The 24,469-nt window shown below is 47.3% G+C and overlaps 1 protein-coding gene and 1 long non-coding RNA gene across 3 annotated transcripts in view; one reads left to right on the top strand and one right to left on the bottom strand.

Annotated features, from left to right (window-relative positions):
- WDR37 (WD repeat domain 37) overlaps nt 1–24,469 on the bottom strand; it is a 78,177-nt gene that overhangs the window by 24,422 nt on the left and 29,286 nt on the right. The window contains exons 7-11 of one of the 2 annotated variants that reach the window (XM_032266165.1): nt 23,437–23,508; nt 14,159–14,203; nt 12,126–12,202; nt 4,713–4,950; nt 3,166–3,307 (exon numbers count right to left, since the gene is read on the bottom strand). In XM_032266165.1, coding sequence (XP_032122056.1) covers nt 3,166–3,307; nt 4,713–4,950; nt 12,126–12,202; nt 14,159–14,203; nt 23,437–23,508 — 574 coding nt within the window. The remainder of the gene's footprint in view (nt 1–3,165; nt 3,308–4,712; nt 4,951–12,125; nt 12,203–14,158; nt 14,204–23,436; nt 23,509–24,469) is intronic. The other variant, XM_032266166.1, reaches the window with a different exon arrangement.
- On the top strand, nt 2,597–17,308 carry LOC116541752. Its single transcript, XR_004264930.1, has 3 exons — nt 2,597–2,702; nt 8,841–8,847; nt 17,298–17,308. It is a non-coding gene; the product is annotated as an uncharacterized LOC116541752 (long non-coding RNA).

Here is a 24,469-nt window from a genome sequence, read left to right as displayed (position 1 = left end):
ACCACCAACACCAACAAAGTGCTGTGTCCAGACCAACAAAACCACCACAGGATCACAACCGCCAACTAAGTGCACGCGTCTACACTAAGCAAACCACCACAGGATCACAATCACCAACACCAACAAAGTGCTGTGTCCAGACCAACAAAACCACCACAGGATCACAACCGCCAACTAAGTACACGCGTCTACACTAAGCAAACCACCACAAGATCACAACCACCAACACCAACAAAGTGCACACCTCTACAGTAACAAACCACCACAGGATCACAACCACCAACACCAACAAAGTACACCCGTCTATACTAACAAAACACCCCAGGGATCATAACCACCAACATAAAGAAACTGCTGCATCTACACTAACAAAACCACTGCAGGGATCCACCAACACCAAGAAAGTACAGGTGTCTATGCTAGCTAACACACAGAACACAGTGCCAACCAAACAGTATAGACAGAATTACAAGGATCCCCTTCTGCAGGACTCAACATAACGAGCTGAGGCCCTGGGCCAAGGCAAGGTCACTAAGGAAGTCAGCATGTGCAGAATAGTGTCACTTCACTATTTGAAACAGGAGAGCACCTCTGACAGGCAGATCTGTGGACACCATCTTAACCACAAGAGCGCCTCAGCACACCAATAGCGCAGCAGAGAGGCACCATCAGCAACAAAAGAAAGTATGAGAAAAATGCAGAACGAGGGATATACAAAAGAGCGGGCTTGGATTCTTCACCAAAAAACTCAATGTACTAAAAAGTAAGAAAAAATGGAGGAAAGACCATTCTAGATTAAAAGAAACCAAAGCATATAATATCTAAATGTGATGAGAGAATCCTGATAAAATCCTAGATCTGAAAAAAGTATCAAAGACGTTTTGGAGAGAAATGAGTAAATTTAAACATGGGCCAGATAAAGGATGCTATAGAGTTTTTGCTAATTTTCTTATTTGGACAATGGTACTGTATCAGGAGAACATCCTTTTTCTTAGGAAATGCATGCCGAAGTTTTCCTTTTAAAGGGCTCAGCCAAAGAAAATACAAGCATGTTTTACAGAGAGAGGTGCGCACACGTATGTAAAGAGACAGCAGTGCTGCCATACAACAGGTGAGCCTAGGTGGATTGTTAGTGGGTGTGTATGTTAGAGACAGATGTGTACTAGGTGGAGGGTTAGTGGGAGTGTGTGTTACAGAGAGGTGTGTACATGCATGTAAAGAGACAGCCGTGTGGCAATACAACAGGCAGGCCTAGGTAGAGGGTTAGTGGGTACACTGTACCACTCTGTTGGTTTTTACGTAGGCTTGAAACTTTTCTAAGCAAAAGCTGAGGAAAGGCCTGCAGGCGCAGGAGTAAAACCATCTTGCTCTGCCCGTCCTCTGGGCCCCAACTGCCCTTCTGATAACTCTCATGCAGAGCAGCAGGGCAGCCATGCGGCCCTCCACCGCACCCTGCAGTGTTGCCAGGAGGCGGATCCAGGACCAGACAGGGCTTTGCCGCTCCACGTCTGGTAGACATCAGGGAGCACCCCATCCAAGCTAGCAGGCGCAGGAAGCAGCACTCCCCCGAGCCGTGACGTCTTCCTCACCTATGAGCTGGCCTGCAGCAGGGCCTGGCACATGGTGGAGCTCATGGGGGCCCAGCTCAGCGCCTGCTGAGCTGGTGCAGCAACAGCACAGTGCTGTGTTCAGCCACTGACTGCAAGTAGGTCTCTATTACTGTGGCTATCGCTGCCTAAGCTGGCAGAATAAACACCAACCTGATATCAGAACGGAGCCGTTTAACGCGTGGGATGCCCCCAGAACAGACCTAGGCTGACAAAAAGATCTCCATGCATGGTCGTGACTGCTGCCTGCCCCTGTTCCAGCCTCAAAATCAAGGTATTAGCTTTCCAATCTCACACTTCTCTTTAAAAACATTGTTCTGGCCAGGAGCAGTGGCTCACACCTGTAGTCCTAGTACTTTGGGAGGCTGAGGGGGCAGATCGCCTGAGGTCAGGAGTTCGAGACCAGCTTGGCCAACATGGTGAAAACCCGTCTCTACTAAAAATACAAAAATGAACCGGGCATGGTGGAGGTGCCTATAATCCCAGCTACTCGGGAGGCTGAGGCAGGAGAATCGCTTGAACCCAGGAGGCAGAGATTGCAGTGAGCTGAAATCAGCCACTGCACTCCAGCCTGGGTAACAGAGTGAGACTCCAGCTCAAAATATAAATAACTAAATTAAAATTTTAAAAAATAAAAAAAGTCCTATTTTCCTTTCCAACATCTTACTAACATTTTGAACATTAAATCTAAAACTTAGTAACTAACGTTAAACAGATGAAACCAAATTTCATATTTAGAGTAGGCAAATACACAAATGTTCATTTATAAACCACTCCTGAATGCGCTTATCCAGAGGCTGGAGTGTGGAGCAGCAGTGGTGAGAAGTCTGGGGGCTTGGAGGAGCGAGGAGCAGCCAGGACAGACCCCACAAGCACGGCTGGCAGGAGACTGACCAGTGGGCCACATGGGGCATGATGGGGGAATGGGGAGCGGAGGTTGAAAGAGAAGAACCAGGGAACGCTCTAAGTAGACAGCCCCCATGACTGGGCAGACGGTCTCATCATTGACTGAGCAGGGCCAAACTCAGGGAAGGAGGCAGTCATGCAAAGAACTGAAGAGTCCTGTTAAGACTTTACGCTTATGAGTTGCTGGGGGTTTGGATCGAGGGTCTATGTCTGCGAGCACGTCTGTGTGTGTACCTTCTCCCAGAATACACCATGAAGACACACGTGGTAACAAAAACTAAATGGAAAAGATTCAGGAAACGCCCTGTGGGTGGCGGCAGCAGCCCCAGCGGCCCCCATGGTGCCTGGCCGCCCCAGTCCTTAGCCACAGGCTCTGGCAGCCCTGCTCTTCTCCACCCTCTCCGCCCACTGCCCCATTATGTCCTCATTAAACTTCTTGAGAGAACATCGGAGGGTGTCTTCTCTTAATCTCCTAGATCCTTTGATGGAGCTAAATGGTTAGAAAAAGAATAGTAGAGTTTGAAAGACAGTCGTTTTCTGAAAGATACCAGAGTTGGGAACACTGAAAATTAAGGCTGGAATTAAGTTTTCATGTCAATCCACAGAACTTTTTTCATGACTAGAGAGAGATGTTGAAACTACCACAACTCACTCCGTGTGTCCCTGGAAAACATTCACTGAGTGGATGGAAGGGTCCCTGAAATCCCAGAGGCGGAAAGTCGTGTCGCGGGAGGAGGTCACCACGAGCCGCTGGGTGGGGTGTGTGCAGCAGTGCGTCAGCTCCTGGTCATGCCCTGCAACCAAGATGGCAAAACGCACGGTCATTCCCTGCAGGTGCGCTGAGAGCGAAGCTTTTCCACAGCACAACAACCCAAGCAGCCATCTCTCTGAGAAGGTGAACCTGACCTAATGGAATCACGCAGCAGCATGCGGGTCACGGTGGAAACAGCTTTTCCTCAGAAGCTGAAGGCCTTTCAGCCGTCCACATCAAAGGAACAGGGACCTAAGCAGGTGCATAACCCATTTTCTGACCCTAACAGTTAGGTCAGGAGAATTAACAGGCTGAACATGAGAACCCCTTAAATCTTAATTCTTTGCTTCCAGAATATCTTCTAATGACAGAATGCTGTGGGTCCTCAGTCAAATATAATCTTTAAGCTCCTGCAGGAAATGCACTTATAGACAGATTCGCAGAAGCAACTTCAGCAGGCAGAACCCCAAGACAGCCCCAAGCCACCCCGCACCCTACATGCCCGCCTAAACCACCACCCCCATAACCCCGCATATGCCCTAAGTCACCCCTGCCTCATACACGCCTTGCCTAAGTCACCTCCCCAACCACCCCGCACAGACTCTAAGCCACTCTGTCCCGTACCCACCCTGCCTAAAGCCCTTCCCTTCAGAGCCTGCTAATAGGGTGAGATTATCTTTCTGGTAATTATGATACCTTATAAAGCAAAAAGGATTTTGCAGATGTAATTAAGGTCCCTAAATGAGTTGACTTTGAGTTAAAGGGAGATTGTCCTGGGTGGCCTGGCCTAACCCAATGGGCCCTTAGAAAGGGTCCCAGAAGTCGTCGGAGAGTTCAGAGCAGCAGGGGAGGAGCTCCGGCCGAGGAGGAAAGCAGCTGCTCTGTGAGGAAAGGCGGGCCCTGTGCAGGGGCTCCCAGGGCCAGGCACAGCCTCTAGATGCCCAGAGGAGCCCCCGCTGGCAGCCGGTAAGACGGGGCCTCAGGAACCAGTGCAGGAAGGGGCTTCTCTAACGACATCGGAAGAAGACAGCAGCCTCAAGGAGGCCCCGCCCAGGCTGCACCCTGGCTTCGGTCTTCAAGCCCCAGGGAGAAGAGCAGCTGCCACAGACCCAGAATCCCTGACCTGGGAAACCACAAGGCAGTAATTCCTGTCGTTTTAAGACACTAAGTTTGTGGAAATTTGTTACAGAGCAATGGGAAACTAATCAACCACCCTATATCCAATATCTACATACTACATGCTACAGTTTAAATCCCCTGAAGATAAAATACATTTAGCTATCAATAGTTCAATTATTAATACAAAGAATCTCCAATAATTACCACAGAAGAGCCAGAAGGACTGAGACTCATTCTGGTCAAGAAGTAACTGGCAAGGTCAGACATAACACATGGACATAAACTAACGTGCACAGCCAGGAGGCCAAGGACTCAAATAACTCAGGCACCTGTCAGAGAATGAACGAGCTCAGACGTCTCCACATCATACAGGTTTGCTGTCCGGTCCCATGAGGCAGTCACAGCCTGCTTCCCCCCAACCAGCCAGTCTGCAGCGATGACCACGCCTTGGTGGCTCTTGAGGGAAGTCAGCGGGACGCGGATAGTGGGGCAGTCGCTGGACACGTCCCCATCGAGGTCGGGCTCGTCCTTGTCAGAGCACTCTACTTCATCTTCCCCAGATATCTGCTGCCAAAGAGAAGACCAGAAAAGAAAGACACTTCATGGGAATCTTGAGTTTCTTCCAACACAGCAACAAAACAGACTGCTCTCATTCATCTCCTGAGGACGTACCCATCACGACAGCCACTGCCAGGAGCCCGGTGCTGGCCATTGTGATGAGTGTGTCCTCCTCTGACCCATAACTGCTGCCCGCTGAAAACCCATCAACTCTGTGACTATCGCATACAAAAAAAAAAAGTGGAATGTACCATGCTGTCAACTGAACTACCATTTCTTTCCACTAACCAACAAAATGGCAAATAAAGTGACTTCAACACTTAAGTTTTCACCACTTATGAGTAGACATGCAATATAAAACTAAACAAATACAAATGAAAGTCAGTAATTTATCATACTACAAAAAAGAAGCACATTCATGCTCAAGAGCCTATTTAAAATATACTTAGAATTCCATTGCTACAATTATTAGAGTCTACTTTCCTTTGTAACATCAAGTCTCCTGTCAAAGGCCAAGGATAAATAAACACATTAGAACCAGCTCTGTAAGAAAATCTGTATATCCATCCAACAAATATTTATCAGGGGCTGACAGGGTGCCAGCCCTCACGCCCAGAGCCCAGGTGCTGCTTACACAGTGCAGAAGAGGACAGGCGGCTTCTGACATGCACACATGCAAAACTACGCTCCAACTAGCAGGTAAGAACTCCGGAGTGAAGACCACTGGCAAAGCCCCTGTCCTCAGAGAACTTACGTTCTGGCATAAGAGAGAGACCAACCCCCCCCCCCGCCCCACACACACACACACACACACGTGCTAATATGGGGACATATGTCATATGTACACAAGCTGGAGCTGATAGTTTGGAAATCTGTCCTGGCCCAAATCTCAGGCTGAACTGGAATCTCCTGTGTTGGAGGTAAGGCCTGGTGGGGGTGTCTGGCTCATGGGGGAGGATTCCTCCAAGCCTGGGGCAGGCCTCAGAACAGTGAGTGAGCTCTCACGAGATCTGGCTGTTTGGATGTGTGGCACCCCTGCCTTGCTCCTGCTTCCACCGTGGGACACACCCCTTGTTTCATCTTCTGCTGTGACTGAAAGCTCCAAGTTCCCTGAGACCTCCCCAGAAGCCAAGCAGATGCTGGCGCCACACTTCCTGTACAGCCTGCAGAACCAGCCAATTAAACCTCTTCAATTCTTTATAAATTACCCAGTCTCAGGTACTTTTTTATAGCAATGCAAGAATGGCCTAACACACCAATGTCATGAGCAAACACACATTACTCAGGAACACACGTCACAGGGACACAGAGCAGGACGAGAACACATGTCACAGAGACACACGGCAGGACGAGAACACATGTCACAGGGACACACGGCAGGATGGGAACACACGTCACAGGGAACAGAGCAGGACGGGAACACACGTCACAGGGACACAGAGCAGGACGGGAACACACGTCACAGAGACACAGAGCAGGACGGGAACACACGCCACAGGGACACAGAGCAGGACGGGAACACACGTCACAGGGACACAGAGCAGGACGGGAACACACGGCACAGGGACACAGAGCAGGACGGGAACACACGTCACAGGGACACAGAGCAGGGCGGGAACACACGACACAGGGACACAGAGCAGGGCGGGAACACACGACACAGGGACACAGAGCAGGACGGGAACACACGTCACAGGGACACAGAGCAGGACGGGAACACACGTCACAGGGACACAGAGCAGGACGGGAACACACGACACAGAGACACAGAGCAGGACGGGAACACACGTCACAGGGACACAGAGCAGGACGGGAACACACGTCACAGAGACACAGAGCAGGACGGGAACACACGTCACAGGGACACAGAGCAGGACGGGAACACTCGTCACAGGGACACAGAGCAGGACGGGAACACACATCACAGGGAAGCACGGCAGGACAGGAACACACGTCACATAAACACACACACAGTAAGGTGGCAGTAAGTTCTGTGGAGTAAAATAAAACAGGACAAGGGGCAGCTTGGTCGGGGGCTGCTATTTTCCATGGAATGGCTGAGGAGGGCTCTGTGATGAGGTCACGCTTGAGTCAGGCATGAAGAAAGGAAGGTTAAGGCCCGCCTGTGCTGAGGAGCAGCTACAGGAGGCAAAGTCTGAGGCCGCATCAGGAACAGCTCGTGTCATCCCAGGAGACTGTGGAAAGGACGCTGGCTTTCATTCCATGTGTGATGCCAAATCACCAGGCGGCTGTGTGTGGGACGTGGTGCCTGGCGTGTGCTGCGTGAACAAGGGGCTGCTATGGACCCACATTCCTGCGCTCAAGAACTCACCCAGGACCTCAGAATGTGGCTGTTTAGAGAAAGGGACTTCAAAGAGCTGATTAAGGTAAGATGGGGCCAGGAGAGTGGACCCTAATCCAACAGGCCTGACGTCCTCCTAAGAAGGGATAAGGACACAGACACTCCCAGATGGATGAAGAACCCAGGGTGAAGACGCCATCTCCGAGCCATGGAGAGGCCTCAGCAGGAACTGGCCCTGCTCACATCCTGGTCTCGGCTCCAGCCTCTGGGACTGCAGGAACACAGGCCTGTTGTTTAGAAGCCACCCAGGCTGTGGCACTTTGTTACGACAGCCCCAGACAACAACGTGGGGAGATGAACAGAGATGAGAGAAGCGCTGGTGAGAGAGAGCGGCCTGGAGCAGGGTAGGAAGAGAGAACTGAAACCCCCTCTGCTTCAGGAGCTGCTGACACGCTGATTTCTACATGCAGTAAGAGAACAATACAGACCATGTAAAGGTGTTTGGTCCAAAGCACCGGGTGACAGATGGTGATGTTTCCAGAGGGGGTGGCACAAAGAAACCAGACAGCAAGCTCAGGGCGGCATGCGCAGCTCAGTCGGGACAGGGGGTCAGGGACACGAAGGGCGTGAGGCTCACAGGCTGGCAGAGGGCCCCCAGACAGGCTGCAGCAGGAGGAAGTGACTCGGATGCCACCTTGAAGGCAGGAGGTGACAGGTGACAGCACTGCCCATGGCTGGGAAAATGGCTCCAAAGGGAGCTCAGCAAAGAGCCAGGGGCAGCGACGGGGCAAACTCCTTCAGAGGAGAAAAAGAAGCCCAATGAAGTTAAACTAATAACTCGGCGTGACCTCACTTGGGTGCGACAGTCGTTCTGCTGGTAACATAAATCTGTTTCCACTATGCCACCCAAACACTTCCTCATCAACATTGTAGATGTCAAGCAAAACTCACAGATGGAAATTTTAAAAAACAAGATGTCTGTCCAAAAGCTATGATGATTCAAGATGAACACAGATTTCAACAGATTACAGTTTGTGTTGAAATTTAAAATTAGAACTGCTAAGCAAATCAGAGTCAAGACTGGCCGGCAAAAGCTTCAGAAAACAAGGCGGCTTTCCACCTAAGGAGGCTCATTTCATCCAGCAATGCTGGAAGGAGCCTACCATGCTGTTTATGCAGGGACTTGGGCATCCACAGGCTCTGGCATCTGTGGGCACACGGTCCTGGAACCAATCCCCCGCCGACACCTGTTTACGCAGGGACCTGGGCGTCCATGGGCTCTGGCATCTGCGGGTCCTGGAATGGCTCCCCTGCCGACACCAGGAGGCAGATGTATTATCTACTCTTCATTAGGGAGGGCCTGACACAACTGTGTCTGCTCGGGACAGCTCAAGTCATGGCACGCCACAGAGGTTCATCTTTAACTTAGACCCCCCCAACACCAGCCCCAAATCTTGAGGTGGCAACTAGCAACATGAGATGTGCACTCACCCAACACAAGCAAAGTAGTAAAGAAGAAAATAAAATTGGGTGAACATTCTAAGTAAACTATTAGGTGTTTTTAATGTAAGTACTGTACATGAATCTTCCCTCTGAGAAAACCAGTATTTTTCTTATTTTATGTGGAAAACAATCCATACATTAAGTCCTCTGAATTTCCCGAGCATCAGTGCTCACCCTCCTCACCTTTCCACCGCACCTACCATCAATGCACATTTCACTGGTTTCATCATCAAATGTGCGTATTAATGGACAGCGTTCTGCACTACAGAATTAATAGTCTGGTAATTCCACGAAGAGAACAAAAATGTGTTAAAATACATAATACATCCAGTTAAAAATGAACCATTAGGACCTCTCAACTAAAGAAAACTCATTTATCACTGGAATTCATTAACTGCTAACTATCTCCACATGCAACAGTGTTTAGAATTTCACGAAGCAGAAAAGTCAAGGAATATTCCAAGGTGAAAATATCAAAACGAGATTACTCTCGTCCTTGCAACGACCACAGCCCAACGCAAACTGAAACTTCTAGACATGTGCATCATTCACACTGTCTGCCTGGCGCCGTTCCTACCTGCTCAGGCGCACAGGGAGGGCTAAGCATGCGGGAAGACCACGCCACTAACGTTTATCCTGTCACTGAAACTAGGAAGGTAACTGCACTCAGAGGAACATTCAGGCCTCTCTGTGATCATAAACACAGCGGCTGGGCTACAGCAGGCAGTGCAAGGCAAACGGTAAGTGAAGAATTTTACGAATTTATGGGATAAGTACGTGAATTCATTCCTCTCAATAGGCAACATCTTTCATTACCTACGTTTAAATTTGAACCACATAAAAATGATGTCATACGAGCCGTTAATTGGAGTGATGAAAGTCCATGGAAGACACACCAGATGTCTAATATTACACAGATGAAACCATTCATACAAGCCATTAACTGATATGATGAAAGTTCATGGAAGATACCCCAGATGTCTAATATTAAACAGATGAAACAGTAAGAAACAGCATCCAAACATAAAATATAAGAGACTGGATGGTAAATGTTCCCTGTCTGTAGAAAGGAAGGCTGAAGCAGACACGCGCACACACAAGTGAAGGAGCACCTTTCTAGGTGCTGACTCAGTCAGTGCAGGCCGCCAAAATACAAGACTACAGGCCAAGCGGCTTCAACAACAGAAATTAGTTTTTTCCCAGTTCTGGAGACTCCAAGTCCACGACGAAGGTGCCAACCAGTGCAGCTTCTCTTCCAGTGCATGGCACTGCCATCCTGCCATGCACCCACAGGGGCTTTTACTAATATTAGCATGGAGAGAGAGCGACAGGGAGAAGCGGGGAGGAAGGGGGAGAAAAGAGGGAAAGAGAGGGAGAGGCAAGCGCATGTGCAAAGACCACTCATCCTATGGGATCAGGGCAGCCCCTCCACTACCTCATTTTGCTTTAACCACTTCCTCAGAGATCCCATCTCCAAAGACAGCCACACTGGGGGTTAGGGCTTCAACACAAAATTCAAGGGGACAGAGACATTTAGTTGAGAACATCGTGTTCCACCCCCCCTACCAAAATTCACATCCTTCTTGCACAGCAAATGCACTCATCCCATCCCAACAGCCCCAGAAGTCTTATTCCAGCCATCAGCACTGAGGTGTGAGGTATGAAATCCCGAGTGTCAACAAAACATCATCTGAATCAGGAGTGGGTAGGACTCAGGGTGCGACTCGCTCATCCTGAAGCTGAGCTCCCCTCCAGCCATGAACCACTGAACCCGAACAAGTTACGGGTTCCCAAAATACAGCAGTCGGGCATAGGTGGGATAGACACTCCTTCTCGAGAGAGAAAGATAAAAGGGAAAGGGTGGCGGGGCCCAAGCAAGTCCAAAACCCCACAGGGCAAACTCCTCAAGCTCTTCAGGCTCCAGAGCGCCCCTCCTGGGCTGGATGCCACCCTCCAGGCATGCTGGGGTGAGGGCATCACCCCCTTGGCTCTCGGCCTGGCAGCCCCACCCCCACAGCACTGGACCATGGCAGCCAGGCCCTGAAACCATGGAGGCCCCATGCTTTGAAACCAAGGAAGAAACAGGCCCTCATCCTGGGCCTGCGGTGAGAGCTGCAGCCGTGCCGAACTCAGAATCACCTTCGGGGGCGTTCTCCCCTTGTCTTGAAGGGTGCTAAGGTTCTCGGCCAGGCAGCGCTGGTTTCCGTGCTGTGGAATCCCAGCAGTCTGATGCCTTCCTTCATTCTGTCCCCATGGTGTTCCCTCTGGTCCTCTGGGTGTAATCCCATCTCCACTCCTGGTTCCCGCTGTGGCTCCCACCCACACTCACCTCCCTGTCAGCTGGCTGTTCAGACAAACCCTGCATGTTCTCTTCAGAACTGGCTTTCTCATTTTTTTGTAACAGGCACAGGCTGGGAATGTCCCTGATCTCACAAGTTCTCGTCCCCTTTCCCTTAACACCTTCGGTGTGTCTCCATCCTTTCACATTTTACTATATGCGAGGAAAGAAGCCAGGCTGCACCTTTAACATTTCACTCACGAGATCTCGGCCCAGTCAAGTCCTCTGCCATTTTGTAACGAGGATCACTTTCCTCTGGTTCCCGTAACCTGTCCCTCGCCTCCTCTGAGGCCTCACCACAAGGGCCTTCAACATCCACTCTCCACAACATTCTGCCTATGATACCTGCGTTCTCCAGGACGCTAGAAGCTTTCCCTCCAGCTCTCCCCTTTCTTCTCTGAGCCTTCACCGGAGTCATCATTAATGTCCATATTTCTACCAACAAGCCCTTCACAGCCATTGAGGCTTTCTCCAGCAGATACCTGAGAACTCCTGCAGCACCTACCCATTCCCAATTCCAAAGCCACATCCTCATTGTAGGCATTTCTTAAGCAGCCCCCCCACTTTGTGGTACTAAAATCTGTCTTAGTTTGCGCTGGCTGCCGTAACAAAATACCATAGACTGGGTGACTTATAAAAAACAGGAATGTATTTTCTCACAGTTCTGGAGGCTGGAAGTCCAAGATCAAGGTTCCTGCCAATTCAGGTTCTGATGCGGTCTCTCTTTATGGCGTACAGATGGCCGCCCTCTGGCTCTGCCCGTACGTGACACAGACAGTGACAGAGAGACTGAGAACACAGGCGAGCTCTCCATTGTCTCCTCATGGGAGGACACTAATCCCAGTGGACCTCACGCAACCTCACTGAACCTCAACTACCTCCTTAGAGGTCCATCTCCAAAGTCAACCACACTGGGGGTGAAGGCTTCAACACTGAATCTGGGGGGACACAAGCATTCAGCCCATGGCAGATATTATAAACGGATCTCAGGTTCGCAGACATCAGCATCCTACACGCTCGCAGGTAAGGAAAGGTGCTTACACTAGTGTCAGCGACAGGCTGGGGTGTCGGCAGCTGCACCGCGTATCTCCAGATATGAGCAGTCTGATCTCCAGAAGCTGAAGAGAGAAATCGGGGAAAATTACCCAAGGCACAGACCATGGTAAAACGTGCTCTTCACTGCACGCCGGCTGAGCGGCAGCAGTCAGACCTTTCCGGCTTAGTGACCACTTAGTGAAATGAATGTACTTTTCACTTAAATAACTCTTTTCTGAGACTGCATAATGCTATTGAGAACAGAGTATATGTGCAAAACTGATGAGATAATGATGACTTATAAAACTACTTCACTTTTCATTTTAGCATAGAAAGCCCCGGAGGTTCAGAGAAAATGGACCAATAGTAGACTTTATTCTCCCTCTGTCTAACCTAAGAAACCCTATTATACCAGAACCTAGAGCTGTGATCAACTCTGAGATGCAAGGGAAAGAAACGCTCATCTCCATCCATTCAACCCTGAGGCAACCTCTCAATGAGCGGCACCTATCAGCACTCCTCACCTGTGCGGCTCCATCCCGCTCTGTTTTCAGCAGCCAGTTTGTGAGGAAACGCTTTGACTGAGGACTGGAAAGACAAAGGACAGCACTGCAGGCACAGAACACGCCTCCGACACCAGAACGGCCACGTCTCCCCAACACGGGGGCAGGCTGGCTTCCACCTTCTTTTCACTGCACCAAACTTCCCTAAAGGAGCTGCTCTGAGCTGAGGCAGCACATGTTTTATAAATGAAGGTGCTGCCCTGACTTGCAACTGTTCCTCACATCAACATCATGCCCAATCCAGCCTAATTCTCTCTCTGTGCCCATTACCGCGTGCTTCCAAGTCTTCATCAGTTCCTGGATGTGTCTCGTTCCACTCTCTTTCGCAGCCCTTTGGTTTGAATCTGGACACGTCTAACTGCTCCAGTCTCCTTTGTCCCCTTTCCCATCATCCAACAAACCACCAACTTCAGAAGATTCAAACTCCTTGCTTGCTTTAGTCTTCACATACGTATTAGGGTGAAAATTAGCTATGTGGTCTAGACTGCTCAAAATGACTCTCAGTCTAACCCTCCCACATTTCTCTCTGACATAAAAACTCCGACCAAACCGCGTGACTCACTGTATCACACACACTGGAAGTACTTGTCACTGGGGCTCCTTCTTACACAACTTCACCTGCACAAAGTGGCCAGTCATCTCACCCTCAGTGTTCTATCCCTGGTCAGCATAATCTGGCCCGTAGGCAAAACCCAGGCAGCCACCCATTTTTGTGAATAAAGTTGCCAGACACAGCGATGTCCACTCATCAGTGCACCGTCCACTGCTTTTATGCTACAACAGGAGAATTGGAGACAGAGCCTGAATGTCCCACAGAGATGAAAATACTCACTCACTATTCCTTTACGGAAAAAGCGTAGGGACCTCTGGTCTATAGAAAGCCCACACACAGTCTTCCAGATGATCGCCAATGTCCCTGGACTACCACGGGCAACTGTGGTGGTCTAAGAGTCTCACAGGAAAAGCCCTCAGGACTGTAAAGCTATCCTCCAAAAGCAACCAAGGAAGGCATGTTTTTACAACTACTCTATCCAAGCTATCACAGTGTAGGTAAATTATCCAGAAAGAAATAAAAATGCTGACTCACAACTTGCCGTGTTCTCTGCGCTACTTTTCTCCCTTCTCCATATCAGATGCATAGAAGATAAGGGAACGCAACGACAGCCACAGGCCCTCGAGGAGCTGTCTGACTACGGGAACCACAGGTAAACAACAAACACGCTGTACGAAAGATTTCGGGACTACCGTGAATCGTCTTCATCTCACCATCACTCTAACTGCTATCCACCACTGTCTCCAGAAAGCACTGCTCAATGCACTTCCCCGTATCCACGTCTCATTTCATTCATAAAATGTCGACTAAAGATTAACTTTCATAAACGCCATGGATTATTCTGCTACTGATAAGAAAGGAATATTTATAGCTGTTTTAAGACCATCTATCATTTTGTTCAATAAAGAAAAAAATCAACATACCAGTGAGAGCCAACTGCTCTGAGGGATGAAATTTTATAGAATTTACTGCAAAATAAAAATATGATAAAATGTTTAAAGTGACAAAAACATGTTATCAACATTTATTAACTATAGCATGTATTTCAAAGTCAACATTAAAAGAACTATGAGGGTTCAATATTAGATCCTCCACTCAATTAAACTATAAATAAATGTGAGAATTAGAACAGAACCACAATAAACAACAGCTCAGGTATGAACCCCCAAATCGCTACGGTATAGGACCCAGGAAAAGGATATTAACAATCTCTTTCCTTTTATAGACAGGGATATCTTTTCATCTTAAAATAAATCAGAACTTTGAAAAAGAAAATATAACAACAGGTGAAGGCAAATTATAGCGTGGCAGACACAGTTTATAAGCCCCAACGCCCGCCCCACCTTCCTTGCCAGCCTAAGGACCCCAATCTGTTCTGTGACTAGTAGAGACCCCAGGATCCCAGAGAGTATCACCTCTGCCAGCCTCAGGTGATGAATGAGGACTGGGTTACACCAGTTATGATGCCCTCCCGCTCTCCTTACAAAAGGGGTATTTGGCAGAGGTCTCACTCCGGCTGCCCAGGCTGGAGTGCAGTGTGCCATCCAGCCTTGCTGCAGCTTTGACCTTCCAGACTCAGTGATCCTCCCACCTTAGCCTCCCAAGTAGCTGGGAGTACAAGAAGATGCCACCACGCCTGGCTGTTTGCGTTTTTTTTTTTTTGTATTTTTGGTAGAGACAAGGTCTTGCCATGTTGCCCGAGCTGGTTTCAAACTCCTGCCGGCCTCAGCCTCAGCCTCTCAAAGTGTTGGGATTCTAGGTGTATGCTGCCGTGCCCAGCCAGAAGTCTTCTGAGGAAGCTATCATTTTCTTGAAAAAGGAGCATGAGACCCTGGTACTTCACCTTCCCCCTTGCTTCTGTCCTGACTGTAGACGGGATACCTTGGCATGTGGTCAGCAAGACACCAAGCATGCGCACAAACATCAGCACTGAACACAGAGCCCGGCTACACAGGCCTGACCCAGTCTGAAGCCCACCCTACCCACCTGGAATCTTCCAAAGCAAACAACAGTGCTTGGGGCAGGGTGAGCTACCCTCAGTCAGCACTGGTCAGCAGAACAGTGAGCTGACTTGTGTCACTCTGGGGATACCAACCCTTATTTCCACCCCTTGTAAAGAAAATGCATGTCCCTAACACAGAACATATTGGAAATTTTACCAAATCTGAATACGTTATCTCTTAACTAAATGTTAACTATACCATTAGAATTATATTTTTCTAAAGAACTAAATGAAAAATGCTAGAAGATAGTCTCATTATTAATATTAAAATACAGATAACTGTGGGAAAAGCTGGTAGCAACTGTGTACACTTATAAGTAATAAACCTAAGCACTCAATAGACCTAAAACCAAATTATCACTATAACCACTAACAAATAGTACTAAGGCTTCCAACTTCAATGAGAAATTTTGGTAAGATCAGCGATCAATTTTCACTTTATTATGTCTATCCCAACCTTCAGCTAATCACAAATGAAGCTGGGCCACTGTGAGGTGTGGCTGGAAGACACCGCACCAACTGTGGCCGAGGAGGCAGTGGAAGGCGGGCACGTGGTGACGGGAGCTGGGCTGGAAGGCACCGCGCCAACTGTGGCCGAGGAGGCAGTGGAAGGCGGGCACATGGTGACGGGAGCTGGGCTGGAAGGCACTGCGCCAACTGTGGCCGAGAAGGCAGTGGAAGGCGGGCACATGGTGACGGGAGCTGGGCTGGAAGGCACTGCACCAACTGTGGCCGAGGAGGCAGTGGAAGGCGGGCACGTGGTGATGGGAGCTGCGGAGGAAGCTTCTTTGTAGCACTACTCATGCAAGCATAATGATGTGAACAGTGACCACAGATCTTACCAAAATCAGCACAGAATCATGATAGAGGGAGGATGGAAATGGCCTTGAGAGAGCTCAATCACCCCTGGTCACCTTCCACAGTGGACGGTCAACAGACAGCCTGGTCGGGGCAGCACCTTGAGCCATGATTTAAAGGTGCAGCCGCAGAACCCACAGGCACCTGACCCAATCCACAGTGGCCGCGAGAGGAGCAGAAACAGGGATGCCAGCCACAGCTACCCTTCATCAAGTGTCAGAGGTAATATGGCTCTTTCCATCGCATGCACATTTAACTGCCATAAAATTTAAGCTGAAATCTAAAGAGAGAAGAACAAAGGGAACAACCACCTCTGCCACCAGCGTCACCTCTGCCTCTGAGAGGTGCAGACACAGCGACACTGGGACCCTCACACATTTCACCTCCTGGAGGCCAGATGGGGGGGTCTGTCGTTGGGCATTTTGCTCAGAGGACCCAAGAGGAAAGAGGCAGAGTGTAATTTGTGGTCAGACCACCTCCTTGTACAGTTGTACCGATTAAATTCCCACCAGCCTCACCACTCCCTTTAGCTAGGTCAACTGAGAGATCAAAACATCCCCTAGTGGAAAAACGCAAACACAAGTCCTCAGGAGGAAGAAGTGAGACACACGCAACACAACAGCAGGCCAGAAACACATGGATCTTCTCCACTCTCCGACGCCTCTCTAAATGCAGGAGGCGTCCTAGAAGAAACAGGCACAGGCCTACAAAGAACTAAAGAGACGATGAATGAAGAGACAGACACCAAATACTGGAAGCCAGAAAAGCAGATGGTGATGGTGGGTGAGTGGACACGGGAAGGTTAAATTAACCTGCGTGAAGAACGGAAAGCCAACAAAAAAGCCGTGCTCAAGAACATGCAGAGACAACTTCTTGCTGCCACAAGGCAGTCTCTGTCAGATCCACTCAAACTCCCTTACTGGGATTAATTATAAAAGCTGTAGATAAACAGCAAAAAATAAACAAAAGGCTTGACATGATTGTGGAGCCCCCAAGGCACCCAGGCCCAGAGGCCCCAGAGAGAAGCACTGGAAGTCCCATGAGCTGACTCACTCCCTCAAGGCACAGAGACGGGCAGGAGCAAGGGTGCAGTTCAGAAGTGAGGGGCAATGACAGGAGCTGAGGCAGCCACGAAGGGGCGAGAGAGCACTCACAAGCCCCCAGGCACTGACAGCACCTAAATTGGGCATGAGGCCAGACAGCAAGCAGAAAGCCTCTAAGAGTTAAAGCGGAGTGTACCGGCAGATGAAACTAAAGCTGGGGCCTGTGAGGGCACCCCCTTGAAGGACAACTCCCTTAGAACAATGGAAAGAGGCCAGAGGAACAGCAGTGCCCCAAAAGCCTAAAAGCCACCGACCCCCAACTATTCAGTGAATCAAGGCTTGCCGTTCACTCTATCTGCTGGCCAAGGAAAAATTAAATCCTCTCTAGTGAAGAGATGATTCTGCGTCTATGTGTGCGTCTGTGTGTGGATGCAGGCATACCCCGTTTTATTACCCTTCACTTTATTGTGCTTTGTAGGTATTGGATTTTTTACAAATTAAGGGTTTGTGACAAGCCTGCGTCAAACACCTAATTCCCACCATTTTTCCAACAGCACATGTTTACTTCATGTGTCTGTTCCCTTCTTACAGTATTTCAAACTTTTTCTTTTTTTAGTTTCTTTTTGCCAGCACCTTGACCTTGGACTTTTTCATTAATATAATATCTGTTAAGAGTGACCTGCAATCTCTGATGCTACCACTGTCATTTTTGGGGGAGGTACAAACCACACTCACATAAGACCACAAACTTACTCTATAAATGCTGTGGGGGTTCTGACTGCTCCAACAACCAGCCTTTCTCTCATCTCTCTCTGCTCAGGCCTCTCTACTCCCTGAGACAAAACAATACTAAAATTAGGCCAACTAATAACCCTACAATGGCCTCAATGTATTCCAACGAAAGGAAGGGTTGCACACGGCTCCCTTTCAATCCAAAGCTAGAAATGATTATGCTTAGTGAGGAAGACATGTCAAAAGCTGAGACAGGCTGAAAGCTGGGTGTCTTGCACCAAACAGCGAAGTTCTGAATGCAAAAGAAAAGTTCTTGAAGAAGAGTAAAAGTGCTATTCCAGTGAACACACAAACAATAAGAATGTAAAACAGCCTTCATGTTGATGCACAGGAGGCTTGAGCCGTCTGGATTAATTAAACCAGCCACAACATTCCCTTTAGCCAAAGCCTAATGCAGAGCAAGGTCCTGACTCTCTTCAATTCTGTGAGGGCTGAGCGAGGTGAGGGAACTGCGAAGAGAAGCTGGAAGTTGGCAGACAGTTGTTTATGAGGTTTAAGAAGCCATCTCCACAAAATAAAAGTACAAGGTGAAGCAGCAAGTGTTGATGGAGAAGCTGCAGCAAGTTCTCCAGAAGATCCAGCTGAGATCATTAGTGAAGATGGCTACTCTAAACAATGGGTTCTGAATGCAAACAAACAGCCTTATATTGGAAGAATATGCCGTCTAGTACTTCCATAGGTAGAGAGGAGACATCGATGCCTTCAAAACTTCAAGGCACAGGCTGACTTGTTAAGGGCTAATGCGGCTGGTAACTTTCAGTGGAAGTCAATGCTCACTTGCCATTCTAAAAACCCTAGAACCCTTAGGAATTATGCTACAACTCCTCTGCCTATAAATGGAATAAGGCATGGATGACAGCACATCTAATTATAGCATTGTTGACTGAATATTTTAAGCCTACCATTGAGACCTACAACTTTCAAAATATTACTGTTCATTGACAATGCACCTGGTCACCCACGAACTCCGATGAAAATGTACAAGATGAATGCTGATTTCATGCCTGCTGACACAACATCCATTCTGCAGCCCATGGATCAAGGAGTCATTTTGACTTTCAAGTCTTATTATTTAAGAAACACACTTCAAAAGGCCATAGCTGCCATAGACAGTGATTCCTCTGATGGATCTGGGCAAACTCAACTGAAAACCTTCCAGCAACGATTCATCTTTCTAAATGCCAGTAAGAACAATTGTGATTTGTGGCAGAAGGTGAATATATCATTAACAAGAGTTTGGAAGAAGTTGACTTCAACCCTCATGGATAACTTTGAGAGCTGCAACATTTCAGCAGAGAAAGTAACTGCTGACGTGGTAGAAATAGCAAGAGAACTAGAATTAGACGTGGAGCCTGAAGGTGGGACTGAACTGCTGCAATCTCAGATCAAACTTGAATCGATGAGGAGTTGCTTCTTAAGTATGAGCAAAGGAAGTGATCTCTTGAGATGGAATCTACTCCTGGTGAAGATGTTGTGAACGCTGTTGAAATGACAACAAATGGTTTAGAATATTACATAAACTTAACTGATACAGCAGCAGCAAAGTCTGAGAGGACTGGCTCCAATTTTGAAACTGCATAAATGTTATTAAATAGTATCACATGTGATAGAGAAATCTTTTGTGAAAGACTCAGTCAATGCAGCAAACTTCACTGCTGTCTTATTTTAAGAAACTGCCACAGACAACCCAACCTTCAGCAGCTGCCACCCTGATCAGTCAGCAGCCATCAACATCAAGGCAAGACCCTTCACCAGGAAGAAGACTATGACTCACTGAAGACGCTGATGATCATTAGCATTTTTAAGCTATAATTTTTAAAATTAAGGTAGGTACACTGGACCCTTGAGCAACATGGGTTTAAACAACATGGGTCCACTCATTTTTGGATGTTCTTCCACCTCTGCCACTCCTAAGACAGCAAGACTAACTCTTCCTCTTCCTCCTCCTCATCAACCCACTCAATGTGAAGACCAAGAGAATGAAGAACTTATTCCACTTAACACATAATAAATATATTATACATTTTCTCTTCCTTACAATTTTCTAAATAACATATCCCTTTCTCCGGCTTATCATAAAAATGTGACTCTTTATGGTAAGTATGTAATACATAGAACATGAAAATGTGTTAGCTGTTGATGTTATTGGTAAGGCTTGCAGTTAACAGTGGCCTCTCAGTCATTTAGTCTTTGAAGAGTCAAAAGTGATCCACAAATTTCAACTGCAGGGCAGCAGGGTGGTGCCACTGTACACTGGTGTTTTAGACATGATGCTATTACACACCTAATAGACTCCAGCACAATACCAACATAACTTTTATACACACTTGTACTGGGTAACCAGAAAATTCATGTGACTCACTCTGCTGCAAAACTTGCCTTTCTGGAACCAAACCAGCAACATCTCCTGTGTTTGTGTACAGAATGCCTATAATACAGGGCCACACAACAATGCAACAACACAGCAATCTGAAAGAATCTCACAGTTAACACCTTGATCTTGAAGGTGGATTTACACTTTTTGTAAAAATTCACACTGCCGACTTATGATTTGTATACTTTCCAGTGTGTATGCCACACTGTAGTAAAAAGTTCAGAAAGTAAAAGAGAATGAAAGGTTCCAAGTACCCAAGGCAGGGGTCAGGCATTTGAGCGAGGAGAATGCATTGAGACTTGAGTAAGCAGCAGCTGGAATCCCAGGAAGCACCCCTGGTGTCCCCAAGAAGACAGGTTCACTCACCCAATGGGCTAACTAAAAGAGAAGACGTCACAGAATGTTATGATGAAAAGGGGCCTTCAGAGAACAAAGAACCATAGGAAATGGAAAGAATCTCTTTTTCAACAAAAGGCTGATGGATAGCATTTGGGAAATCTCCTAGAAATAAACAAAAATAAGGTAGAAAATGAAAGAGAGAAGATAAAGGAACAATCTAGCAGGTCCAACATCCTATTAACACGAATTCTAAAATACATGAACACTTCTCAGAACATACATTTCTAGACTGGGAAGTCTCACTGAATGTCCAGCATATTTTTTTATAAGTCCACAAGCCAAACCTGAAAGGAAATCCCAAGACACTTTTAGACAGAAACATCAGATCACCTACATGTGATCAGATTCAAAATAGTGTCAGACTTACTATCAATCCTAGAAGTTATAAAAATAGCCCAACAACGTAATATCTTCAAATTTTTTGAATGAAAATTATTTCCTATGTAGAAGAAAATACTCAGCCAAATTACCAATGAAGTGTAAAGATGAAATCCGTTTTGCAAACACTTAAGGTCTCAAAGGTTTTACCTTTAAGATACCTTTGTAAGAAAGCTACTGAAATATGAACCTCCATGAAGAAAAAAAGATTTGGGTTCCAGAAAGAAAGGCTGTGACAGAGGAGAGAGGTTGAGAGAAATCCCTGGATGCTGCTAAAGGGAAATTCGAAGGGCAACGGCTTTGAAGAACTCAGACGTCAACCCAGCTGAGTGGAGGACCTCAGCAAGGGAATGAGAACAGCACAAAGAACAAAGACTCATCTGAGGAGTCTGATCACACTGAGAAAAACTTTACAAATACAGCTGAGTTTAAGGATCATTAGGGACATACACAGAAAAGTAGGCAAGAGGGAAAAATATGGCAACTACCAACTCCTGAAAAAACAAAACTGGGGAGAAAATTCAGGCTCAATACATGAGTAGGGGTAGTCATCATTCCTAAAATTTGTACAACTCAATAAAAATCATGACGTAGGCCTGGTACAATGGCTCACGCCTACAATCTTAGCATTTTGGAGGAGGCCAAGGTGGTCAGATTGCCTGAGCTCAGGAATTTGAGACCAGCCTTGGCAACATGGTGACACCCCATCTCTACTAAAATACAAAAAAGTTAGCAGGGCGTGGTGGCGCACATCTGCAATCTCAGCTACTGAGGAGGCTGTGGGACAAGAATCACTTGAACCTGGGAGACAGAGGTTACAGGATCATACCACTGTACTCCAGTGGTATGATAGAACAAGACTCTGTCTCAAAAAAAGAAAAGGTGCAAAAAAATTAGCCAGGTATGGTGGCATGCACCAGTAGTTCCAGCTACTCAGGAGGCTGAGATGGGAAGCTCACTTGAAGCCTGCACAGTTGAGGCTGCAGTGAGCCGTGATTATACCAATGCACTCCAACATGGGTGACAGAGTAAGACCCTATCTCAAAAAAAAAAAAAAATCCTGATGTATCTCTTTGGGATGGTAAGGCCAGATCTCCATCTCCCTTAATAAGTCACTTTTTTGTCTAAAACTCAAAATTTATGACATAATAAAACATGTTCTTATGCAGAAAAAGGGAAGAAAAAGCAGAATACTTAAAAGAGTCACTGCCTTTTGAAAGGGGAGAATAGGGAGTAAGGAAGAATGAGGCAGGCAGCTGCCAGTGATTTATGCGGGACGTGTAACACTTTTCAGTTTTTTAGCCTATGCACATATATTTAATTTTTTAACGTTTTTTAAAGAGGAAATTCGAATGAGGAAACAGAATACAGTGCTCGTTCCCGTACCAACGTTTTGCTCTGCATTTGAGCACCAATCACACACATGCCAGGCACTGGAAACTGCAGGTGGCACTGTGGCACCCCAGCCAGTATGTGGGATGCCAGGGGAAGGCAGGTAAGAAAGCAGCACAGGGGAGGGCGTCTAACACGGGAAGGCACCATCCTGTCTACACACTAAGGGGAAAAGTCAGAGCAAGAAAGAGAAGACACAATGGCAAGAAGAATAGCCAAAGGAGAGGGGGTCCTGGGAAAGGGGAGGTGAGGAGAGGGCTCCTGGAAAGGGGAGGGTGGGGAGGGGTCTGCAGCTCATCAGGGCCCTGGGGACGGAGACAGGCGCTCAGAGCCACAGGCCCCAACCACACCTGTCCCTCTGTGCACACAGGCTATGCCACCTCTCAGCCTGGCAGCAAGGAGCGCATAAGGAAGGGTGAGTGAGCAGGTGAGAAGTACTGCAGGGGAAGGAGCCACATAGCACATGCGAGAGGAAACAGAAATAAAATCTGGCCAGGAAACTGGTACACACACAGCTCTACGTGAAAAGGCAAAAAAGAGCTACAGTGGACAGCATTAACCACAGGCACACAGGCACATTCATGGAGGATCCTTTATTCAGCCTGAATACATCTGAACTACCGCTACAACAGAAGTAAATCTCTAAAACAGATACACATTTTGTGATAATGTACACATTTCAGTTATAAAATTTCCCACATATGGTTTATATACATTAAATAAAATGCAGACTAACATGACACGTGCATTGTATAGGAGTTAAGCTTTTCCCTGTTATCGAGCCCATACAAGCTCAAGACACAGAGTTTATCCCAGTCTCTGAATAGACCAGACTGTCCCCTAACCACCCAAGCAGTAAAACTCACTACCGAGCTACACAGCTGACTTTATCACGCACAATTTTAGAAACAATGGAGGAGGCGATGGCCTCTGGAGACAGCACGCCCCTCAGGCAGCACTTACCTGAGCCCACGTGGCCTGCGTACTTGACAAGGCACTTCCCCATTTCTATGCTCCACAGCAAAGCCGTGTGGTCTGCAAGTTGGAAATGAACAAGTCAGAACTTACCTGCCATCAGTTTATAGTTTTTTAAATGAAAGAATAAGACAAATATCCTAACAATGGGAAGTTACACTACCACTGATATCTCTTGCACCTTTGATTCTATTACTCTGCACACTTCAACTGATCAAAGAAAACATTTCCCAGGTGGGAGAAGCTGTGACCTGTCTGAGGCCATGACGTTGGCTGACAGACCAGAGACTCCATTTCCTCCTTTATTATGAGGTTGGCTGCATCGTGCTGGGAGCTTACAGGCAGGGGTCATTCATATTACAGTTTCATGATTTAATTAAAGTATTAAAATGTTGCAGAACATCTTCCAGCTTCATATTCAAACAGCATCCAAATCCAGTTACAACTGTTGAGATAAGTTTTTGTTTGGGCATTTCTCTTACAGCCATTATTTTTTTAAGTAGACTTAACAGTTTCAAAGAGAAGCAAGAACTTTGCTCACTGTTCAAGTGGTGTATCACATTCACGTCTGCCTCTAAAAAGCAGAATCCAGTGAGGGATTAACGTCTCACAAGCTGGGACAGCATTTACAATGAGCACCATTTTTAATTTGAGCTATTTTTATCTGAAGGGGTATTATGCCACCTTAGACAGCTTTCATAAAATACCTTTTTTTTTTTTTAGAGAAAACAAAGGGTCGCTTTCCACACTCTGCCCCTGTGAGTCTGTGGGCAAACCCTGGCTGGGGAAGGCCATCAGGCTCCACTGATGGCTAAGCCCAGGTAGTATTCACTTTCAGTGAGTATCGCAGCACTGTCTCTCAGCTACTCCATTTATGGGAAAAAAAGTCAAACATATCTCAAATCAGAAGCATACTTGGCTATGGATAAGGAGAAAAAGAGCAACTGGAACACCAATTCCTCAACACATTTAAGTTAAATCCATCCCAAACAAGTATTTCTTTCCTCAGATATTTTGTTGA

Source organism: Sapajus apella, unplaced genomic scaffold (genome assembly GCF_009761245.1).
Source record: "Sapajus apella isolate SASKATOON/1434 unplaced genomic scaffold, GSC_monkey_1.0 scaffold155, whole genome shotgun sequence".
Taxonomy (NCBI): domain Eukaryota; kingdom Metazoa; phylum Chordata; class Mammalia; order Primates; family Cebidae; genus Sapajus; species Sapajus apella.
The sequence above is the reverse complement of the archived record's forward strand: the minus strand, read 5'-3'. Positions and strand labels throughout refer to the sequence as shown.